This window comes from Catharus ustulatus, chromosome 8, assembly GCF_009819885.2.
Source record: "Catharus ustulatus isolate bCatUst1 chromosome 8, bCatUst1.pri.v2, whole genome shotgun sequence".
Classification (NCBI taxonomy): Eukaryota; Metazoa; Chordata; class Aves; order Passeriformes; family Turdidae; genus Catharus; species Catharus ustulatus.
In genome coordinates, this window is record NC_046228.1 from 13,519,450 (window position 1) to 13,544,728 (window position 25,279).

Below are 25,279 nucleotides of genomic sequence, written 5' to 3' on the forward strand. Positions count from 1 at the left end.
CTCATTTTGTCAGAGAATTTACTGGGCCAAGAGAAAACTTTTCACCTGCTAACTTCCCTGCTCAGTTTGTGTGTTATCCTGTTATGCACAGCTTCTGAACCACACCAGCAGTGAGCGCACTTCTGCAGCAGGTGGACAAAATCCTGTGAAGTGACCTTAGGAAAAAGCTGTTTTTCATACCCCTGGTCCATCCCTTTGTTCAGCTGTCACTCTAACCAGGAAGCTACTTGCTTTAGTTACCTCTGCATTTATCTTCCCTAGTTAAATTCTGTGGATGTACAACTGTCAACAACAAAACCAGACACAAGTTTCCAGCAGCTGATCCCAAGGGCAAACACAGTGTGATGTAATGTACATTGCTGAATCACTTCTGTTTCTAGACCAATTCATACACAAAATACACATTTATTTACATTCACTTCTCAATTTTTATTCTATTTCTCGCATGGTCTTCAAATACAGTTTTACAGGTCTTTTTCTGCTACAGATACTGTTGATCTAAAACAGATTAATGAAAGTGGCATTCCAACCTTAATGAAAATTCATAACCATGAAAGATATGTCAACATATCACTTTACAATCCTAGAATGATGGTATTGGCCTGACATTCCATAGGCTTAGACAATTAACTTCTATAATAATAACAAATTCATAGGAAGAGAAAATGTGGCAACTCCTTAAAAGCCAAGAAATAAGGCCACAAGCATCCTATGCTGTAATGTTATGCATCCAGATAAAATAAGTCAATTCTGGTATCCATGAAGAAACAAAACTCTCCCACCTGGTAAATCAAGGTATCAGCTACTCAACATGCACTCAAAGCTGTATAAAAACTAGTGGCATTCAGCTTGGACTTAATGAAATCCCACAGCACAACCCCATATCTCTCTCTCTAAAAATGAAATGAACTTGTTTCAACTTAAATACTTCGCTACCGCATTAAAAATCATTCACATTCTGCAAAGAAAAAAAAAAAAAAAAAAAGAAACATCTTGCACGTGACTGCACCAGAAGGCCAAACACAGCATCTCCTTACAGGTTGCAGAGAGCATTACTGCAGTCTTAATGCCATTCATTACAGGTTGCAAATCAACTTCTATGCATCTGGAGGCTTGTAAGAGCAACCAAGCTTCCTTCGTGCACCACTGAAAAAACCCCAGGAAAATTTAAACATAAGATACAGACAGCTGATGGCAGCAGGTGAAAGAAACAAAGTACTGCAAAGTACATACCGTTGTCCAATCACCTGTCTGGGACACTGGGACTACTGTGAAATACCATTCCCATTAAATGACCCAGCTATCTACCAGGTCCCATACAACGCATCCCATCATCAAGCATGTCCACCCTGGGTAAAAACATTAAACTCTTGGAACATTTAAAAGTAGATAACCATTTAAATAATGGGTAAAAATGTGCTTATTGTGGCATTTCTTATAGAAAAGTTATTTGATACAAATGTGCAGGACTTGAAGACCCTGATTTAATCAAACTAGTACAAACAGGCTTTGAAACATGGTGACTCTTCCAAGGACAAATCCCAGCTGTGGGCCAGCTCTCTCTCCCTCTCACCATCTTTCATCCATAATCCCATGCGAACATTACCAAAATTAACAGGTTCAGCAAAGCATCCTGTGAATTGCTGTTTCAGTCCCAGGAGAATGATACCCTCAAGCAGTGACAAACTGCTATCTGAAGGAAGGGTCAGTTGGGATGTGCTCCCCTTTCCCAAGATGGTCAGTTCCTAGCCCTGGATATGAGGCACAGTAAGAAAGGTCAGTGCTGAGGACAGACTTGTTCTCGATTGTGGTTTTAGGTTTTCCAAAAGTGCCGTCTTGGACCTATACCATTTCATTTTTCAAAAGAAAAAGTTACAAAAACCAGTAAACAAAAAGTTAGTTAGCATACAGCTAAGTTTATATACACTGAGATTTACAAGTTTGTCATTGAGTGACTTCTGCCACAGACCACTGCACATTTGTCCCTAACAAAACACAAAGCTTGAACCAATGGTCATTGGAAGTGACAACGGGTCATTGCTTTATCAACAAGCGCAAAGGTAGTAAAAAATAGAACTGTAACTACTTATCTTTAAAAATGCTGATTGACACAAGCAATCCCTCCAATTTCTGCAACTTACAATTGCACATTCTGCTCTATGACAGAGAAAAAAAAAAAACCCTGCATCTTTATAGGCATTCTGCCAGAGACCAATTTTCTGTTGACACTTGAACGCAGAGAACTGTCATCAACCACAGCACTGACTGAGAGGGACTCCTCTGAGAAGCTATAGCCCATGCAAAATTCCTTGGCACTTCACACAGGACCAGGGGAGGACAGGGTTTCTCTTTGTTGTAACAATGTTTTCAGCAGCATTATCCCCTTCCAACAAATTACAGTCTGAATGTGTGATGGGTGATTTTCGCATAGCCCCTTTTAGCAAGCTGGCTTATTGCTGGCTTTGTGCAGTTAGACCATATGAAGATCCCCACCACTACCTGCCCAGCTGTTAGGGTCTACAGTACTGGAACAGTTGGCTGTCGAGCACTTCAAAGGCTTCTTCCAAGGATAACAACATCCTTTGGAAATCCTTCCATTTTAGCAATTTCAAAACAACCCAGCTTGCTGTAAAATTCCAAGATTCTTTTATCATCTGGTCTCACTTCACAAAAAGCCCCACGGGAGCCTGCAGAAGAAAGAAAAGAAACAAAATACTGTAGAAGAGTTACTGTAAAAAGCACAGACAAAATATTACTGAAGTTCCCACCTATTTTAGCAGGTAAATCAGTGATCTAATTCCACATGGAGCATAGTGCCCAAGAGTCCAGATTTATGGCAGCCCAGCTGACCATCCCCTAATGGGACTGTCCACTGCAGGCATCTATCAGTCTGAACAAACACTCTGCACACCTTTCACTGCACACAAAAATATCTGATGTTGGCTCCAAAAACAGCATTGAAAGAGGGCACCAAGCAGCACAAAGGAACTGTGAATGAGGGGTGCACAGTCAGAGAAGGCAGCCTAGCACTTCCCATACTGAAAGTTTAGTAAAGTTTACTCACCAGTGCACACAGTCAAACCTAAAAAAAATCATTACCAGTGCCAGTAGGGAAAATATAGACTTTTGTGCAGTGTTCAAGATGTAAAGATGTCTGTTCTCAGCGCCAAATTGCTCCCTCAGTTCAGCCTATCTTCTAATTTGTAGGATAATGGCTAAAATGAAAAGCTCCCTTTTTCAAGGTAGCCGAAGTTAGCTGTTCAAAAGCTTTTGTAATTATTTACCCAAATCTTCCCAAATTTGCCTTGCACCCTAGAAATGACATATAGTTAGAAAACAAGGAATTCTAAGTGCAAGAAACTTACCATTAGCCTTTAGAGAAGAGAGCAGGCAGGCCATCATACTTTTGGCCACACTTGGATCTGTCACTTTTTTGTGGATATCAATCTTTATTAAAGACGGGAAGTTAGCAAGGAACGATTCTGGCAATACTTCTTGTTCTTCATGGAAGCTTAGCATTATTTTCTGAAAAGAATATGGGAAACAGGTATTTAGTAATTATCCAGCTTTTCATTCTCATTCTTCTTTACCACGGGAGACTGCTTTGCTCATGGAGTATACCAGCAGGCTTTTCAGCTACACCTCTGACAGCGGCCCAGTTCCTCACCTGCTGATCGCTGTCCGCACTCTAGACAAAAAGACTGTCTAGAAAAGCTTCTCAGACCATCAAAGGAGGCATGCAAAGCGCCTTTTTCAGTGACCCATACTTCAAGTGAAAGAAAACATAAGCCAACACATAACCAACAGTTTCCACATAGATACTCTTCTTTGTTTCTTTGCCTTTTTAATGGGCAGTTTTAGGTTGCTTTGACCATTTACAGCTGTCACACAACACAAATAGCTCATAGATTTTCACACCAAAACCAAATGCTCTTGAATTTGTTTTCAATATTTAAAACAGATGTGACTTTCAGTGCTCTACCTGTAGCATGGAGAAACTAATACTGCATTTTGCAGTAGAACAGAGCAGGAGCAATACTTTATTTTAAAAACATAATTTTCTCTAGATGAACGTGCTTTACATTTACTGCATTGATTACTACTAAAGTACACCTCATGGGCACATTACAGCACAGAAGGGTGCAAAAACTGAATTTTATGTGAGCTCAAAAAAAACAAAGACCCACTTTGGAAAGACTTCATATAGTTCTGATCTCACAGGTTATACCAACCTCTGCCTCAGACAGCTCCTTGTCACTATTTGGTTTAGTATATTTTTCTTGCATGAAAGGAATCCAAGACATTTTGCATTTCTTAATGAAGGGAGTTACATCAACTGTTCCCAAAGCATAACCACATATGCCATCCTCATCTTCTAAGACGAAGCAGTAATCCAAGCTAAGGGTGAGCAGACCTCCAACTAACCTGCAGGGAAAAAAAAAAAAAAGCAAATTCAGTCAGAAGAAGGTCAGTTTGCTCTTCAAGTACCATGGAGGAGACTCCAGGGTGAACCAAAAAGCAAGTCCTCCAGTCATGGAATTAGTTTCAACAAAGCACTAACTGGCTGATCAGCTGTCAAAACTCAGCTATAAGCAACATCTGCACCTCAGGATTCCAGTTTAATTCCATACACATTGCTCTTCACCTTTTGCTCTTAGTTGCTCTGCTGCCATTATTCACTTGCTTTCATAATTTCCTTTGGGTATTGCTTGATACCAGTTACACATCCTTTCTTAACTGCCTTCCGGTCACCACTCAGAGCAGACTCTATATAAAGTTCTATCTAAAGTAAACATCTGAGACAAAAAAAATTCCACTCAAAGTAGTTAATTTTATGGCTCAGATTTAATGCCCCATTTTTTTAAACTTCATCTATCATTGTTTATCCTTTAAAAAAGCTTATACATGTACTTCAGAAAAGACTTTAGGCACTTGGCTGGGAAACGGCACCTCAAAAACCTGTCAATTTTAAGAACTACAGTAGGTCAGAAGAACATGCCAGAGGGTAATTACAGAGTATGGACACTCTCATAGACTTTCACAAAATCTGAAATAAGGTACTATGATGCACAGATTTCATAATAGAGAGGTTTCAGCTAAATTGATTTTAACAGCTTACAACAGGTAACCAGCACATGAGCTGAGACATAACTGTCAACAGTCTTTTTAAGAAATCAAAACACCAATTTCCTGAGAGTAAATTACTTTATCTACTTCAAATGGTCTTTGTATTTTTTCCACACACAATTCTAAAAATTCAAATTAAATACACTATCAGAACTCCATCCTTCAGAATCACTTCTGCAGGACACTTGTTCCTAATACATACTTGTCTCCAATTAAATCTGGTAAACTATGGAAGGGTTGATCAGCTCCATCAGCATACATTTCTCTGCAGATCTTATATACAGATGCCTAAGAGAAGAAAAATAGATTGTTTCAACTTAGCAGTCACATTCAAAAGAGTATATAATTAACAGCTACACTGTAACCTAGTACTGACAGCCAGTGAATCACCAGAGGTCAAAAGTATCCGTCTATGCAAAGGGATGGCTTTCCCTCCATCCCTTCCCTGAAAGTAACTCAAAATTGCCTTCAAAAACATTGCAGTTAAGTTGAATATCTGGGAAGGAAAGGCTGGAGGTCAACCTCCTCCTCTTGAATAGCACAAGATTAATTCTGAGGGTTAAATATTAAACATTCAGCAAAGACCACCACCACTGCTGCAAAGTCCCCTTACAAAACCTCTGATGTGCAAGTACAGTAATTCAATCTCTGCCAAGGACAGAAAGATCCTGCATATTAAAGGATTTCACCTGACTCTATTTAAAAGAGTAAATTTGTATCAGTCACAAATAAGAAACTTCACCTTTTTTTCTTTAACAAAAATGCTTTGCATTTGACACTTCTCTTCCTTCCTTTAATTAAAGGGCAACTCCACAGAACAAATATTGTTCATGGCTGCATACTTAGCTGTACCTCTAATTGCTAAGGTGGTTTAGAAATATCAATTCCATTTTCTACAAAAGAACAAGTCATCTTAGGTCAAGTCCTGCACAAAAGTTTAGAAAAGACTGCTTTACTGCTCGTGAGAACAGCAGAGGCCAGAGCTGACCTAGAAGTGGCAACAAAAGGAATCTTCACGTGTCAGCCTCGTATGTCTGACTGGTTTCAAAGTTAGGACTCGTTTGAAATACTGCAAACTCAACCTAGAAACTCCTGTTTTATCTCAGTGTACCTACCAATGCAACATTTCAAGCTGCATTAATCCCTATATGGTTTAAACTGCATCCGTAAAGAGTTAAACTAACTATTGGCTGATGCCTCACTTTCAAGTGTTCTCCATGCCAAGCTAATAGGAAAGAAACTACACTACAGATCCATTCAGAAAACAGAGAAGGTAAAAAGCACTAATCAATAATGACTAATAAATTTTTCCTGATTTTAAAGTATCAAACACTCCAAAGCAGATTTGACAACATTCTTTCAAAATTATACTAAAAAGCTTCCAACTGTAACTAAAATAATATGAATGGTTGAACCATGATCACATTTTTCAGCTCCATTTTGAGATGCAGTATCAATGTTCTGCCTATACAGCTCTGCAAATACCAGCAGGTACCACAATAACCACTGAGTGAAACAGGCATATACACCCACCCTCTAAGATTAATTCACTGCATGTCTCCCTTCTGCAAGAATTTTTCACCAGCGGTGAACAAATTTAACTTGCCTTTCATAAATAAGGAATGCACTCACAGATTTAAAAGGGGAGGGGGTGGGAGGCTGGGAATGAAGCTGTGGGTGTACATGTACTGCAGCACAGCATGTCGCTGAACCAGAGGCATTTCAATGAACCTCAGTTTTCCTGTGAGCTGGCATTTCTGCCTTGTGCAAGGTATCAGAAGACCTGCTTCATTAGGGGAAGAGGGGACTCAGCAGTAACCACTGTTGCCACAAAAGGAAGTGCATCACTAACAACAAAAGTGACAAGTGTCAAAGCAGTTACCTCATCTTTAGGGAAGTAGGGTCGTATGGTGTACACTTTGGAAGTGGGTGTTAATGGAGGTGGTTGAAAAAAGAGGTCATTTGCCCCATCAATAGGCAGCAAGCGCTGTGAAAACAAAATACTTAATATAACTGGATGAACAACAAAACCCATCACTCTTGGGTGTGCACTGCAGACTCCCAAAATAACATTTGCTACTTGCTACCCCAGAAGAAGGTGGGGTTGGTATGCTTTACAAATGCAAAAACCTTATTTGAATAGAAAATATCCAATTGGTGTTCTAAAATATGCAATTGAAACAGCACATTAAGAGTCTGTTAATCTTAACTGTTTTAAAAAACTTTTTACCAATCGTATCTACACTGTCTAAGAACATAGAATGTCAGGAGGAAAGGTTTGGTCTGAAGAGGGTTAACTGGCCAGAGGAGACGCTTTATCCCAAAAGCAATGCGCTGATTCAATTTGCTGCGCGCAGAGCACCTGTGAGGGGGGAAAAGTACAGCGCCTGAAAAATCCATGAACAAATCTGTACATGGTACAAACAGCGATTTAGGAATATTTGCCAATTGAATTCCTCGCAATAAAACGCATAACAGTGTGATTTAGAGAGGAACCAAAATTTGGATGACGACCCCTTTTGCTCATGGAATTCCCATCGGCAGACAAGCATGCGCGCATTGTGCAATTGCGGGCGCAGGTAAAAATGCTGTGCGACCTGCAAAGAAACAATGTGAAATGTACAACTAAAGCCGCTGCGCTTCGCATGCGCGTGGGACAGGCAGCATCTCCTTGAGAAATTACTGTAGAAAGGGGAGGAAAATTATTTTAAACCAAGCTGTAAGGCTAATGGGCTTTGGACCAGAAAGCCTTCGGCAGACCAATCCTTCCAGACCTCTGATGTGCAACAAAAGGTTTCTCATAAAACAAAGAAAATGTCATTCAGTTGTGAAGTCATATTGATACCTGGAACTCTCCTGCTAGACCACCTCTAAAGGCCCAGGGTTCTTGGTCTCCACTTAAGAACTGTGCTGAAGATTGACTACGACACCCTGTTGAGATCAGATCCAAGCGGAGAATGTTACGAGAAGGGGGATTTCCTGGGTGTCTTACATGTCCAAAAAGCTAACATACACTTGTGGAAAATGCTCTCTAACTGAGCTAGAATCCAGGGCTTGGGGAGGGGAAGGGGCTGTAATAATGTAGCATTTATAAAGCTTTTGTGCTTGTGCACTAATTACGGTATTTCAAATTCTGATTACCTGTAACAGACAGGTGAGGCAATTCAGCTACACACTTCATTCTAGACCAAAAGGCACAAGAATGGTGTCATGCAGAACTATGTAGACTTCCCACACATTTTGTACACTTTTTTTGCATATTTGTGTCAAACATTCATTTCATCTATGAAAATTTGACATCTTGGAAGCAATGTGGCTCAATAGCTACTACCATAAATTTTAGATCAAACAAATAGCATTATCACAGCCCCTGAAAAAAAAAATGGACCTTGCTGAAGTCACATTTTAGTACTGATTGTTTCTAATCTTGTCAGAAAACTAGGACTAGCAATACATGCAAACAGTCTGGAACAGATCAGGCAGCCAGGACAGCTGTATGAAACAGCATTCTTGCAAGAGACTACACAGATTAGATAATCCAGGTCACACCTTCATAAGACTGTTGGCATATTAAGAAGCTAAGTAGTGTTAACTGGAATTAACTTACAATTTAACTGATATACCGTGGTGGCCACTATCAGCTTTGCTTTTCATATCTCGATTTTTATTTCCACAAGCATATTGGACACACCAGGGAACCAGCAGTAGCAGGCCCATTGCAGTGCTTAGCTTTAGCTTGCACTTGCTTTAGAAAAGAAGCTTCCATTGGCTGTTTGATTTTTAAGACTGTTCTGCCACCAAGGCACTGCAGCCTTCACCAAGTAACATAAATGACAGCTCTGGAGAGAAAAAAAAGCCAAACAATACATGGAGGGGAGATCTCCATTACCCGCCTAGTTTTCTGACAAGAGGAGCAGCGCAAATATTCTTTTCCTTTTGTGGACAGCAATCTACCTCCTGTTCAAGTAACAGTCTCAGATCAGTACAGACAAGTATGTTGTGCTAGTCAGAGAGTCCCAAAGTGTGCCAAGTTTGACATTCATGCGAGTTTAGGAATATAGGTTAAATACAAACTACCTTAAAGAATGGTAAATTTCAGAAACAGTCCAAACGCCAGAATTGAAATTCAGTTTACTCCCACATTTTAGAATTCTCACGTAAGAAGGCATCCTTCCCAAAGAGATTTAGTCAGTAACTTGGAAGACAGTATCTGTCTGTCCTTTGAGACTACAACTTAACTAGCACTTCCAACTATTACAGTAAAGAGCTGTGTGAATGAAGAGCTGTATAAATGAAAAACATAGTTAATGCCTTAGTCGCTGCGCAAATGTGACTTCAGTTCATGCCTGATGCACATCTAATCTATCTGAGCTGCCTCACAGACAAAACCTTTCCATTTTAATTAATTAATGACGACGCGCTGTGAACATCTGGCGCTGTCCATCCAATAGCAGTAGAAACTTGTGCTGAGGATTCTCCCATCTGTACACAATGGGGAAGAAGACAATAGAAGTCATTAGTAATCCATAGTACTGTACAGCCACACTAATTTAAGGGACTGAATGCTAGCTGGACTTTGGAGGAGAGGTGAAGAAAGTGAACATCCAGTGGACCATTAAGCACACCACTGTGAAAACTAACTTGTTTGGATTTGTAATGTATTTTATATAATGAGGTATTTTATCAAAGATCCTTACTCTGTATTTACACTAGTGATAAAATGTAAACTGAAGATAAAAAAGGTCCCTCTCACAGAAGCACTGCTAGCATAAGAGTATTACACTGTATATGTGTAAACCCTTGAATTTTTCAACTACCTAATACCAGTGTGAGTACTGGAACAGAACAGTGCCAAAGTTAACAGAGTTCGTGTTTACTGAGCTGGCTTTTACTGTGAACTACTTCAAATATTTGATGCATTTAGATACTTGAACCCAACTTTACAGGGACATTGAAAACAATTTCAGTTGAATTTAGTACATAGTCAGGTAATTCTGAAATGCAGTCTACATTTGGCCCTCAGTGTTTTCAAACACTACAAGAACCACTGTTCCCTTTATAGAGCTCAGGTCTATAGTTGTAAGCAGATTAAGTCATCAAGAAGAGAGCATTCTGTCTAGCTAAAGGTCAACATACTGCAAGGATAGTAAAGTTGGAGGAGTTGTGTTACACTTAAAAATGCACAAACTAAAGCTTTTAAAACAGCATGTGTTTGTTAGAGAAATGTTAACATACTACAATGCTGTTGAGTTTTCCTCCCCCACTAGGTTTTCTTCTCTGTGTTTTGCAGAAGGCAGTCTTAAAAGCTCTCTTCTTTATCAACTACAGGTTTAGGGATTAGATATTTAATAAGCACAAAACACAGGAATTTGTTGGGTACAGACCAAGTGGATGATTTAACAGGTCTTCTCTGTCCCTGTTTAAATCTGTCAGTATTTAAGAATATAATTTAAAGACAATCCAAACACTAGGATTAGACCAAGGTTGTGTAATGGTTAGCCACTGTGAGGTTTGTGACAGCTACAGAAAGTGTGATTTGAGACCATCAGCTTTGCTGTCTGCTGTGTATATGTCGAGCAACTCCACAGCATATTCCTTACAGTTGGATTGAAACCTGAAAGTGAAATGAGGTGACTAGAATTACCCAGGCCATGCTGGTGCTAGCTGCCAACTCAGGATCTCCCAAAAATCTTTCAGGGAAAAAAAAAAAACCAAAACAAAACAAAGAAGAAAGTGCCACACATTAAAAAAAAAAAAAAAAAACAAAAAACCAAGAAAAACACCTGTTTCAAGATAATTTTAAGTCTCAGACTAAATCTGTCCAGAGAGCTCCACAATTTCCACCCATTACCAGAACTAAAATATATATTTAAAAAAAAAAAAAAATCAGCAATTTGGAAAGGGTTTAAAGGAAATTCTTTTGCACCAGAATAGCCTTATGCTAAAGCTCGCATGCGCACAGGGGCTGGGAGGATCACCGTCCTCATGGCCAGGCCCATTGAAAGGTCTGTTGAAGACAGCAATAAAGTTATCAAGACAGAGCAAACAGCAGATGGCTGATGTGATCACATTTCGTAGTGTCATTTCCAATCATACAGCAGGGCATCCAAGGAGTTACATGGCATAGTCCAGTGTGCATTCAGTCAAGAGTAAGTTAAAATCAACACTTACGTGTCAGATGAGATTCAAGTTTCATTAGCCCAAGAAGAAAATCAAGGTCTCCAATCTTAAGCATCCAGCAGACTTCACTTTTAATAGCAAAGCAAACTCACTGCAAGCATTGCTTCAAATAGCAAGACAGGAAAACCTTTAAAACAGGGCCAAAACAGACCCCCTGTCCAAGAAAACACATTTGCCTAATACTTCAGTTTTCCCCGTGGGCTAATTAAAAACACACATAAAAATATGCTCTCTGGGATTATAATGGCTCCCAATGCACCTACCTAACCACTGCACAAAAGATTTCACCATTGACATAATACTCTTGATATCCCAGACGTAGGAGTACATGTCATAAAGGATTGTCCTGTTGGCACAATTGGAGAGGCGAGTGAACATGCCCATCACCAAGCTGCACATCTCTTCAAACTTGGCTGCTCGGTTACGCCATTCTTCTATCTATGGAAAAGATCCACAAGATCAAACACAGGCTCCCAGAGAGGAGAAGTACTCTAAACATGGAGGAAGACTATGCAATTCACTACTTCATTTTACCAGTATGGACTACCACACCACACATGACTCACAGATATTCTCTATGGCTGTTAAAAGTGAGGCCATTACAGGGAACACTGGTCATATTTAGATACCAGACTGCCTTCACCTAGCTACATGGCACTACAGGGCTTAAAACAGTAGATTCCACTGGAGGAATGAAAATTAGTGTGGTCTGTGGTTCATTATACACTACCCTTCAGGTCCTACAAATTATAACATCAGTCTCCAGTACAGACAACAGATAAAATTGCTTGGGATTTTGACATAAAATAAGAGAAACAAGATTTGCACTCACTTTTTCAGCATCCTTTCCTTTGCAATTAACGCTGACAACACTGCTATTTGCTCTGAGCCACTGGAATTCCCTCAGCATCTGTGCACCTTTGGGTCCATGTTCATAAGGAAGGTAAAACAAGTCAGCAAGAAGCTGTAAGTCCTCTAAAGTCACTGGTTCTACTGTGTAAAGAGGTTTTTCATTTGGCCCAGGCACAAAATGTTCTTTGTTAATTTGCTCATCAGTCTGCATAGGTGCAATGTCACTACCAGAGTCTTCCTGCATAGACATCTCTGGAGACTTTGACTCAACTATACTCTCCTTATCTGTATCCATTGGCTTCAGCTCCTCTGCCATCTTGGCTTCGGCAATATCTGTCAGTATCTGATTTGCATTCTTGTCTGCATCATCTTGCTTTTCCACCACCATGTCCATTGGCTCCTCATCAGATTGCTTCTTCTCCTCCTCCTTGGCCAAGGCCGGTGAGTCACCACTCAGCGCCGCACCCTGGCTCATGATGGGCTCCTGGTACACTGTGGTGACCACTGTTGCTGCATTTAAAGAGGATGGTGCCACCAGTGGTCCTACATCTCCTAAGGAGGTTTTGGCACCACTGTGGGCCACTTGTCTACCTAAGAATAAGAAGAAATAAGTTTAGTTTTCAATATCTGCCAACTAACATTCAAATCAGCAACTCCTGCAAATGACAGATGATTTTGTTACCACAGCATCCCATCAGCACAGCTTCCTTTTGGTACTTTGTCTGTTCACTTCTGTCAATGAAATTTTAACTACTGACTTTGCGTTTTGCAAGTTTCCTTTTCACAACTGGTAAGCAAAGATAGGATGAAGAAAAAGTTAGGAAAATTATTTAACATTTATGTGCTGCCAGCAGCATTTTAAACTATGTCATCAGAACAAAAAGCTTTCAAAGTAACTATTTTTCCCTCTGTATCAACTGACTGGTAAAGTTGTATTTGAATATAAAGGATAGTTCACAAAAAAAAGTTTAATATGATATGCTGATGCTTAAGTATTTCAAATTCAAAACTGTCTTTAACCTGGGGAAAACTGAGACACTCAAAACCTTACCAGATACAATCTTGGACAACCTGCTCTAACTTGCCCTCTTGATGAAGGTCATTAGACCCGAGATAGATCTCAAGAAGTCCCTTCCAGTTTAAACTATATAGTGAAAATGAAGGAGGACTGACACTTTAATTACTACTCCTCACTCAGTGCTTCTGCTGCAGTTGAGTTTTAGAAAGATACAAAACTCTACAGCAGTTCAAAAGCATAAATGCACCAGAGCAGAGAGGAGAACAGGCTCCTCCATTCCATTACCAGTTACCACAGAAAGATGCTCTGATCACCTGAAACCCACACTAGAGAAAAACAGATTTTCCCTCATATCCCAAGCTCCCACTGGTACACAAAAGGTATACAGTGCTGGAAGGAACTCAGCTGGTTTATGTAGACAAACTCAGGAAAGTAAAATTATCTTAAAACAACTGCAAGTCTTCAGGACCAGAATTAGTTTTTACGACAACCCAGCATCAACTCCAAAAAAAAAAACCAAAATAAACCCCACCGTACTGCCTATTCTCTCAGGTTCCACTGAAGTCTAGTAAGAACTGGGACTAGCAAGATCCAGACCCTTTCCTGCCTTCTATCAGAAGTGTCAAAGGATAATACATAAAGATTGCTTCTGTTGATCAGTCAGATCATTACAAGCACACTGCAGAACACCAAGCACTCTTTTTACTTAAGGCTCTCCAATTACTAAAGCAGAAAATATTTCCAGCTGAAGAGTATGAATTGCAAGGATCTGTAAAATATCTTTAATCAAAATACAAATACTGAACATCTAACACCGTTTTTTTACCAGTCCCAGCATGATACCAAATCATACTCACTGCTGTATTGCTGAGGTACTCCAAATTCCTGTAACCATTCTGTTAAGGCCAACTTCAGGGCCATTTGTGGGCTGTAGAGAACATCTGTTTCAATATCTTCATCACTGCCCTCATTTTCCAATTTAATCTGGATTGAAACTGTGCTGTCTTCAGTATCAGCTACACAGACAAATTTTTTAAAGTTATCACACTAGTTTAGTCTCAAATAGCAAAAATAGATGTCAGACAAGGCATTCAGTAACTCAGGGGCTTACTTCACAAAAATGATAAGTTACTAGGTTCTGATTAGAAAAAAATGGAAAATTATGGCCACCACCAATGTTGACACAAAAACCAGACATCCTGGCATTCAGGGTGTCTTCAGGTCTGAACTGCTCCTACTCCAATGAAATCATATCCATGGATAGGTTTCAAATTTGGGCATTAAACCTGCTTTCCAAGAGAGTTAATTACATAATCACAGAAACCTCTCAAGACTAAGAAATTCTTTGATACCACATGCTATGCCCCAGGAAGTCAGCAAAGCAAGATCATTATCTTTCAGGCAAATGACATCTACTTATGGAACAGAAAAGGCCAGGTGATCATAAGAATAAAAAGTTGGCGGGGAAGACATAAAATCATTAAAAACACCAAGAATTGGTATGATTCATATGGTTAAGAATAGATGCAGCAAACAGGTATGCATACTTACTCATCACCACATCTTTTCTCACTCCATTCATGTTAGACTTGTACCAGGTTGCAAGTGTGTGAATGGCAACATAATTGGCTTCAAATTCACAGTTTGGATTGGTCAGAACTCCCTTTAGTCGAGGGATGAGTTCAGTTGACCGACCCTTGTAAGGCCCAAGAAAAAGCCTCTTTTGATCATAATCATTAGCATGAATGTTATCCCAGATAACTGGTGCTCTCCTGATGATCTTAGAAACTTCTTCAATGGATTCTACCGGAATGTCTTTGGATACAACTTTGGGACCTAAGCAGGAAATACGATAATCAGAAGGGTTATGCATATACTTGAACATTCAACTCCCAAGTAGCTGAACAGTTTATTTTACTAAATACTTACAAGAAAATACTTAACACCAACAAAATGAAAGAAATGAGCCATCAATCTTTACCTGTCCATAACACTTCAATTCCAGGGAGCAGTTTTTCTCCTACAGTTCGTAAATATGGTGACTGGGCAACATTTGGATAACAGAAAGTTCCACAGTACTCTGCACAGGAAAAATCACTGTTAGAAGGATGTATGTGTGTGGCAACTTACTCAGTTGTCCCACAAACACATTGAGAAAATAATATCACCCTTGGAAATGAAAAACATTGATAAAATTAATCAAATGAGGCCCAAAAGCCTAAAGTATAAATAAAAAGGACATTATGAATGACATTTAGCATATCAGAAACAAACAGTAGAGAATTGTTTTAAATTGCTCAAACATCAAAATTAGGAAAAAATTAATCAAGTCCATAAATGTAAGACCACGTTACAGCAGAGAGTATCCAAGAGAATGAGAAAATCCCAAGACTCATTACAAAGTGCGAATATCTAAGAATTTTAACACTGGAACATGCCTTTAAAGTTAAGATCTGCAACAGAACCACAATACTACAGTGTAAGAGGATAAACTAAAAGTAATTTTTGATAAAAAAGCAACCTGGTGACTAGTGAGCAATCCTATTAAAAATAGGAACCAGTAACAGCTGTAAGCACAGACTACCTCTACTCTAAAATAATTCTTAGATAAAACTAACGACCTGCTAATTCAAGAAGCAAAGATTTCAGTTCAAATTAGAAAAAAAAAAAATTTTCCTTTAGTCTAATTCTCAGTTAAAACTTCTTGAACTGCTCTATCAAGCTGCCTTATTTGCTTAGCATTGAGTCTTTCAGAAATTTATAAATTAGGGAAAATCTTTGCATACATCTGAATAATCAAACTTTTCTTTGTAAGCCAATCTCTTCAATCAACCCCAAAATATTCCTTAAGGTAGTTCTTAAATGTTAAACCAGTTTTTCAAACAGTAAGGTAAGTCCCCCTCCTTTAAGGCTGAACAAAACTATTCTGCTCATTTTACCTGTAGGACAGAAAAGGAATGTGTCTGGTTCTCCTAGATATTGATAAATTTCATTTGTGATTGAGACTTGAGCATGAGCAAAAGAACTGAAAACTTCTTTGTCTGCTGCACACATGTTGTGATCGATATCATCAAACAGCAGGGCAAAAGATCTGCAGCCAAACTGAGAAACCTAATACAAGAGACAAGAGCAAAATGTTTAATTTGTTAAATTATTACTGCTTCTTTTAATCGAACTGTAGGATTTTTAAATCTAATCTACCTTAGAGACAGGTATAGGAAAGGGGATATAGCAGAGGCAAGACAGACTTTGGTTTCTATTCACAATGAATGCCTGTCTCTGACCCACAGCTCTGCTTCTCTCAAAGATTAGACCTCTAAAGACCTGCAATCTGTTCCAGTTTTAACCATCCAAAGCTGATCTCACAGGATGGACAGCTGGGAAAAAAGCTAATTCTGTAACAGCTCTTGGACAAAGGAGAGGAGTCAGGAGAGCAAAGAAGATGTCAGGTCTGCAAAGGCATTACTGTACACCAGAGCTCCTGCTTTAGCAGTGCATCTTGGCTTCAAGATGAGGAAATACTCTGAAGACAAAAATAGCCTTCAGCATCCAATACAAGATGAGAAATTTTTTTTATAAATTGAAGTTATCACTGGCTACTTCTGCAATGCAACTTGAACACATCCATGGGAATCGTTCAGAGACATCCAAACTAACACCAGCGCTGAAAAGATTCAAGAAGCTGGTGAAGAGTGCAAGAGTGAGCAGGGAACAGGAGCTTCCAAATTAAGCAGCACTGGAACTGTGCTAAATTTGTGTCATCCTTACCTGGTCCAGCTTCCGTTTCAATGTGGATACCTCTTTAGGATTGGAGAAAGTGATGTCAAGTCCAGGTGAGATTGCATAGATGAATTCTATTTCATGTTCTCGTGCAGCTGATATTAGAGTCATTAGTTGCTCTGGAAATTAAATTAAAATATTTTAGAAGGACTCAACAATTTAAAAAAAACTCTCAGGCATCATTTGATGTATATTATAAAGTACAGCTAACTCTTCTACCATAATTAGAAAAAAAAATAATTGCTGGAATTTCTTGGAACTAACTAAGCAAAGAACACCAAATTATTTGGAAGATTTTTTAACAATCATGCCAAAAGGAATACACCAAGGGTCCTTGTATTCTCATTTTCCATGTTAACATTTTTATATATATTTTTAAACTTTTCTTTATCTCAATGCTGTGAGACAAATATGGATATAGGCTGTTTCCACAGTACATACATCAACAGCTCTAGAATTATTACTCACTTTTTCCATACATATTAACAATTTATTGCAGTAATATCACCCCATGTGACAGTGTTCACAGGGTACTCATATGACTGAAGCTTGGGCACATGAAAAAGTGGGGTCTAACATCACTGTGCAGAAGTAGCTGCTTTAAGAAACAAACCTGTGATGGAATCTCTCAAAGAAAGAATAAAGAGAATTATTTTTAGCATATTTAACAATCTTTGCTGATATTGGACATTACCTTGCAGTATCCTTTACATTATTTTTCTACATTGATTCAAATAGGCCCCCAAAAGGGATTATTTAATTTCAAGAGACTATCGTTTTTCCCCTCATCCAAGGAAAACTATAATCCTCTCAATCTAATAAAGTAACATAAATCCCATAAATTCCAGAGGGTGATAAAGCAACTCACACTAGTGTGAGCAGACCTTCTATCCTCTAACTGGTCAAGAGCTGTTTTTCTAACAGGTACTATTTTCATTGAGACAAGGACTTAATGAATCACATAAAAGGACATGCTATTTGCTCATCAATCTTTTTTCCCTTTTCTAAAGCAAAAAATTTTTACTTTAAAATACAACCCAGATGTTCAAGAGCCAGAGGAGTAAGTCTAAGCAACCTTTCCCATGACAAAAAATAAATCTTGTAAGACAAAGCCTTAAAAGCAATTTCAGAAATCATCTGGAGTTATAGTTAAAAGAAGTAAATCCATGCTTGTTCCAAAGCTCCAATAAACACACCTGCAGGGTATTAAAAAGAGGTTTTCAGTCACCTTTGGGAATGGCTATTGTGATTAAACTCACAAGTATACATAGCAATAACCAATTCATTCAAAAATGTACTTATAGAAAACACAGAGGAGAAATAAAGGCAATTACCTGCTTCCTCCACAGAGTACATTTCTCGCCAAAACATCCTATGCTTGTAGTCATCTTTTGGAGCATACAGGTATGTATTCAGTCCCCACTTCTGAAGCCTAAAAACACAGGGAAAAAAGCCCAAAAAATCAGGAATTCTGTGTTTTACCTCATGTTATTCTTTTACTCAATCTAATTTTTTTTCTTCACTGAACATTGTGTTAATAGTATTAAGTCACAACAATTTTAAGCACAAATTATATTTCACAAATTTGGAATAGGCAAGATGAAAAGGTGAATACAAATCCACAAGAATACAGATATTAGGTAGAAAGTTTCTCTAGGTTAGAACAATAATTCTTTCCAGACTTAAGTGGAAGTTTATGATTACATTCCAATGGAATGTGCTGCAGTAAGAGGAAACATGACTTGCCTTCTAAAAAGTTCTTTCCTCTGCTCCATCACCCAAGGTCTTCCATAAAATCCTACGGGCAACAAGATTAGCATTATCCAGTTAGATTATGTCTGCTTCATGAAACTTTGTATTACAACCCACCATTTTCTTCCTCTTTTGCTACATTTGTCAACAATCTTCCCAAAACAGAAAGGGGGAAAAAAATCGTTAGCATGAGGAAAGTGTAATAACCTAAACTGATCTAAATTTAAAATGCAATTATAGCTTGTTTTCTTTCTTATGATCTAAGGTCTTATAATTTTGGCCACTGAAGCAATTAATTTTCAGAATACAAACTGTGTTCCAGAGCATATGCCCTTGACAAGTCAAGTCAGCATTATTATACCAGCAGACTGAGCAGTTATAACCTAATTAAATTACCATTCCAGACACAAAATAGATTTGATTTTAAGGTGAACACAGAAGACACTTGAAAATATTTACCAGCTCAATTGGTGGTATGGACTGAATTTATACACACAGAATATATAAATACATACTGGAGAAAATGATGTTCAATTAAAAAAGAGTGCAAGTGAGTCAAACAAAATGCTTAGGATTTAATTAATTTTATTCTGCTTAATAGGCTCTTTATCAATATTAAGATGCAAACTGATATCCTACTTCACCATTTCCATGTTTTACAAGCTAATATTAACTATGTCTGTGAATAATCATATATAAAAGCATCTACACAAGTGATTTTAGAGCAGAGTGTATTGAGAGCCATACAATTCCATGGAAATTGCAACTGCTTCTGGCTTTAAATCTAATCTTTCCATTCTAGAAACATAATATTTTAAAAAATACTCTCATTGCCCTCTCAGTCAAGCCAACTCACTTAGACCTATGTGCAAACAGTTCAACCACAAGTGGGCACTTCAAAACAAAGCTTCAGCTTGCAGTCCATGCAAAAACCAGAGACTAAAATAACATGAAATTTAATAAGCTCTTCTTTTCAAACAGCATGGCCACTCAGTGATGAATGATACTACTAATACACAATGCTCACAAGTCCCCGCGGAACATCAGTTCCAAAGGTAAACAGTATCTTCATTTCCAAAGCTACTCACCCTTGTAAATCTCTAAATATCCAGTCTCACTGAGGTCACAACTACCCTTCCACCTTCTGAAACCCCAAACTGACACAACTGAAGCCATTTTTATATATTGTATTTCAGTCACATGTTAAGTGTACAATGCATTTGTAAGAAGCTTAAAGCAAGAGGCTCAAGTTTTAAGAATTATTCTAAGAGTGATCTCAAACTGCCTCGCACCACTACATGGCAAAACCGAGCAACTGCTTTTCCTCACAACTGCCCAGTGCAACAGGGAACAGCAAGAGAGAGCACAGAGGCCTGAAAACCTCAGTTTACTTCACCCAGAAGGAATTTCTTATTTTCACTCTAGTTTCCTAACTCTGACTAATGCTGCCCTGAGGAAGCTCAGGAACTCACGGAAGAAGTGAAATCCTGTGAAACCTAATTAATATCCCCTATGCCTCCTAACTCCTTCACAACACTTTTGCTTTACTTATGATACTACTGTTTCAGACCTACAAGCCTAAAGCAGAGCACAGCTTACTACAGAAAAAAAAATAGAAAATCAGTTACCAAAAACTTATTCAATAAGGCTGAACAGAAGTGGCTAATCTGCAGCAATACTTTTCCATCTGTCACATTTCTTAGGTTACTACTATCACCAGCTGATTAAAATTCTTGGATCTTTCTGTTCAAATAAAAAAAAAAATCAACCTAGTTTTGTATTATTCCCTCAGGATTGTGTGTCAGGTTAATACAAAGTCAACAGATCATGCCAAAATACTTCATCCCATTACCATGCTCTCCATCACTTAAAGTCAGGACATCCTAGAGGCAGTGCACCAAAGCTTTACATTCAGCAATCTCTTAGACCTTATTACTCTGCAAAACAGTGAATTTGATAAGTGGCATATGCTCTTCACATTCTTAGAGTGCACACCCAGTATTTGGCTAATTGCCCTCTGCCTTTTCTACTGAAAATCCAAATTCTCCATCTCGCACTCTAATCTCATTACATCTCAGTCTGTGTTAACCACTACTCTGTTTAAGTACTTATCTACACTTCTGAAGTTAATTCCTGTTTTTGTCTTAACTCTATAACTCCCTGGAGTCACTAATGAGACAGATGTTTTCAACTCACTACTGTTTACCTCATTCACCACAAGTTTATCTGTTGGTGGTGGGTTTTTGTTAGCCTTTTTTTTTTTTTAACGTTCCCCTATTCCTTGTCTTCCCCACACACATATTGTTGTTAGACTGTTAACTCCTAACCAGTGTGGATGAACACCACGGCTTCATCGGGCAGAGGACATTTTCTTGCTTTGTTTTGTGCACAGTATACTCAAGAACACCTGCAACAAAAGATATGCTGAGGCAACCAACAATGTAACTAACATGACAAGAAAAATGATGATGGTATTCCCAGTGGTTCCGATAGAAACCTGGATGAACAAGTCATGTTCCAGGTGTATCAGCAGGAACATGAGAAAACATGCTGTTACAATCTGTGTTTCTCCTCACTGCTATGTGTCTCCAAAGCCTTCAATTCCACATCTACCTTCAAAGAATTAAGTCTATTAGCAAAAGAAAGATATTTTTCTCCACACTGATTGTATTTAAGCCCTACCAAGTCACCTCTCACAGTCATATCAACAGAAGCCAAAAGATTTTTTTTAAAGATACACACAGAAAACAGCCTGCAAAGCAATGCAGATACTGACTCTGATGAACTGCCTGTTCCCCTCTCCATTCCATCTGCTAATCATTTTGTTTTCCTACTGGAAAATCATTATCAGTACAGAAATAATAAGAGATTACAGGAAATAAACAATTTTACCCCAACTGTTACACTGGGAATAAAACATTTTTCCTGCTGACTTTCAACCACCTACCTTAACTTACTTGTCAGAAACACATTACTGAGAACTGCAAGAAGGTCCTTTATTCTGCAGCTTCAACAAGAATTTAAACCTTTTAATGGTGCAATTATGCTAAAAGACATAGGACTGTTCTACAATTAAAATAAGCTGTAACACTTCAGAAAACAAAGTGCGTTTACTATTAATTACTGAGCAGATGTCTACAGAATCACCTGTTCCCTACTCAGGGCTGAATGTGATTCTCTGGAGTGCAGGAAGAGCACGTACAGCCGAGATAATCGCGCGGAACTCTGCTCTCTCCTACTTCCCCCTTTAGACACGTACGAGCAGGCGAGGCCCAGCACTGCCCCAGCCTCTCTGAGGAATCGTGGGTGCGCTGGGTGCCAGGCCTGCCCTCGCCCCGCCGCACAGCTGCCATCAAAGGGCGCTCCCCGCTCCAGCAGAAGCCCCGGGGGCAGAAGCCCCGCCCGGGAGCCGCGGCTCCTCCCCAGCCTGGCGGAGTCCCGGCCAAGAACCGCACGCCGCCTCCCCGCCGAGCGGGCTCCTCCGGGCGGGGGAGGAGACGGCAAAGCGAAGCCAGCTGGGACCAGCCCACCGCCGGTCTCCCGCGGATATCGAACCCCCCCATTCCCCCGCACCCCTGCCTCCCAGGGGAGGCCCCCTCCGAAAACTCTCACCTTCGACGACTCCGCACAGGAAGCGGCGGGAGCCCAGAGCGGTCTCCGTCTCGGTGTCGGTCTCCTCGCCCCCTGGGACCGGCCCTGCCGTGGCGCCCGGCGGCTCTAAGGGGGCGCCGGGCACCCCGGCCGGGTTGGGACTGCCCTGGGGCTCCTCCAGCGCCGCCTGCCCCTCCTTCTGCACCATCCTGCCGCCCGCCGCCAGCGCCGCCGCTCGCTGGGCCGGGCCGAGCCGAGCCGGGTCCCTGCCGTTCCCGCTCCGCAGCCCCTTTGTCTCCGCCGCTCCGGGGCCGCCGCCGCCGCTTCCTGTTTACGGGGCGCTGCGCCTGCGCGGGGAACCGGCCCCAACCGGTCCGCGCCGCTCCGCCCGCAGCCGCCGCGCTCCAAGACACCGCCGCGGGGGCAGGAGAAGTGTCTGCCTCGACGGGAGGAGAGCGAAGGACACGGCCGGCCGGGACCGCGCCGGTAGAACGGGAACAACGGAGTGGGGCGCTGGAGGCTCCTCAGGGAATGAGGCGGGCGGAGCGCGCGGGCTGCGCAGGCGCGGGGCGGGGGAGGGCGCGCACTGCGCGTGCTCGGCGGGGCTGGCAGCGGGAGGGGCGAGGCCGCGGCTGCCTTAGGGCGCTTGCGCGGGGAGGCAGCGCGCGCCCAAGGCGCACGCGCGAGGGGCCGCGGAGCCTGAGGGGGAAGCGGCAGCGGGGCAACACGCATGCGCCCTGGGGTTTGTGTAGGGAAGCGGCGCCGAGGGGGAAGGGAGGGGAATGAAGTGTTTACCTCGGCTCTGCGCGTGCGCTGTACGGCGCGGCTCCCCGGCGGGAGCGCGCCTGCGCGGGGGTTGGGTGCGCGCGGGCTCCCGTGAGACGTGACCTAGTTGTGCCGCTGCCCCGCAAGCTCAGCAGGGCCCGCCGGGGCCGCGGCGCGGAGGGGAGACCGAGCCGCTGCGGCGGGAACGCTCCGGCCCTCCCGGCACGGCACAGCCCACGGCCACGAGAGTGCTGAGGGGTGGGATGCAAAGCTGAGATAGCAGTAAATCAGAGCAGGCGTCTGAGGTCACACAGCATCTCTGCAGCCGCCTGGGAGCACGAAGGGCCCCAGGGCTGAGATGACCTCTCTTGTGATGGAGAGAGGCCAGCAAGGTGATCCTGCCAGCCTTGCCAGCACTTGGGAGACTGCAGCAGGCACCAGCCAGCAAGAACAAGTTAAAGAGCTGCCAAAAGCCCCGGGTCGTGGGTAAGGACTGGAGAACACCTGCAGCCGTCAGGGCAGACACATCCCCTTTCAGCCACGTTTCCAGTTATTCCCACTGATAACAATTCAGACACAACAAGAAGCTGAAGCCGGCTGCGTTTCTGGCACCGTCAATACCTGTGCTCGGGAAGCTGCAGCACAGCCCTGGCCAAGGGGCGTCTCTGGTTACCACCATCATCAGGCCTAAGCTTTCAAAGAGCAAAAATAGAAATTGTACAGATACCCTAAATAGGAACCAGCTAAATTGTATTGATACACGAGCAGACTTTACAGAAGGGTTGGAGAGGAGAAATGCACAGAATCCAGGTGGAGAATACACATGACTTTCGCACACCTCCAGAACTGGGCAGTGGCTACAGGGTCACAACAGACCCTGAAGGGGTGCTTGTATCTCTGATCATGGCAAAATAATTCTACAGTAACAGTTCTCCCAGTGTTGGAATCTCATCCTTTCACAAAATATTTGTGTTTCTAGGCAGTATTCTGGATGCTGGAGTGAATCACTGCCCCAGGCTGCATCAGCTGTCTCATCCAGTTGCTCAGCTGTTTTACCATGTAGCTACTATTGATTTTTCTGCTGAAAGCTGGGGAAAACTTGTCTGGAAACAACACAAGGCTGCCCTTTACCAAGGACCCATCAGCTCTTATCTCTGTTCTCATCATAGACCAAATGACTTGGCTGTCCACCCTTAAATGCCGCCTTCTACTAAAAAGGGTCATAGCAGCTTCTCATGGCAAGCTGAAGGCACACCTAAAGGATCCTGGCCTCCCTGCCCTCAGGCCCTTCCTGAGAGCTAAACAGATTATTTCTGACTCCCAGAGATGCTTCCCCACTCCAAAAGCTACGCTCCCTGCACAAACCTTTTCCCATCTGGTGCAAAAAGGCTATGGCAGCATTCGAAGGCTGAGCCTCACTGCGCTGTTTTTCCCATTATCACCTCAACCTCTTTTCTGCCCTTCACCCTGGGGCAAGGACCCAAGGGATCCCATCAATGGCTCACAACATCCCTGTGCCACAAGAGGGCACATCAAGCCCTTGGATGTCATTGCCCAAAATAGCAACCAGCCAAACAGAGCTCAGGGGATAGAATATACCAGGAAAAGTGGGTTAGAGGGGAAAACGTGCTCAGGCCCATTCATACTGCCAATACACAGCCCTGGGTGGTGGCCAGCAGCCCAAAAAGGTCCCTGTAGAGTCAGAGGCTTTGAAAAGATCTGACTTGCTGCCTACCCAGTCCCACAGTGGTAATTACCCCCACAGCCCGAGCCCATCCTTTAAAGATGTATGGTCTGCAGGCGGCTCTTTGCATTGAGTTTTCAGTTCCTGGACCACAGATTGTAGAATGCTGGACCATTTTGCTGTCCCATATCAGGTCCATTGCTCTCTCATTTCATGACTGTTTACTTAATTTTTCCCGGTTCTCAATGCTGGACTTTTCCAACAACCAGAAAGAAAAACCCCTTCCCAGTCCATACCTACCTCCTCAAGGTGGCAGGTGACCATGCTCCTGTTAGCTCAGCCTTAAATGCTACATCCTGACAAGGGCCACCTGGTCCCAAGCCTGGATTCACCCAGCAGCATCTGTGACAAGCCAAAAGCACACCTGGCAGCCTGACTCCTGAAATGTGACACTTGATGTAAGAGCTTTTAAACCTTATCACCTACAGCCTCTTACGGGGGAAGTCTGTATTTACAAGACTACCAACAGC

At 41.5% G+C, this 25,279-nt stretch overlaps 1 protein-coding gene across 1 annotated transcript; it reads right to left on the reverse strand.

Annotated features, from left to right (window-relative positions):
• Nucleotides 1–385: 385 nt before the first annotated feature.
• Nucleotides 386–22,855, reverse strand: OGA (O-GlcNAcase). Its single transcript, XM_033065971.2, has 16 exons — nucleotides 22,322–22,855; nucleotides 18,704–18,755; nucleotides 18,292–18,389; nucleotides 16,946–17,076; nucleotides 16,117–16,288; nucleotides 15,159–15,257; nucleotides 14,729–15,013; nucleotides 14,035–14,193; nucleotides 12,140–12,750; nucleotides 11,571–11,745; nucleotides 7,973–8,058; nucleotides 7,010–7,114; nucleotides 5,330–5,415; nucleotides 4,233–4,425; nucleotides 3,366–3,525; nucleotides 386–2,687 (listed from the first exon to the last, which is right to left on the reverse strand). Exons 1-16 carry the CDS (start codon nucleotides 22,506–22,508, stop codon nucleotides 2,551–2,553), a joined length of 2,736 nt encoding a protein of 911 aa, XP_032921862.1. The 5' UTR covers nucleotides 22,509–22,855; the 3' UTR covers nucleotides 386–2,550.
• Nucleotides 22,856–25,279: the final 2,424 nt, after the last annotated feature.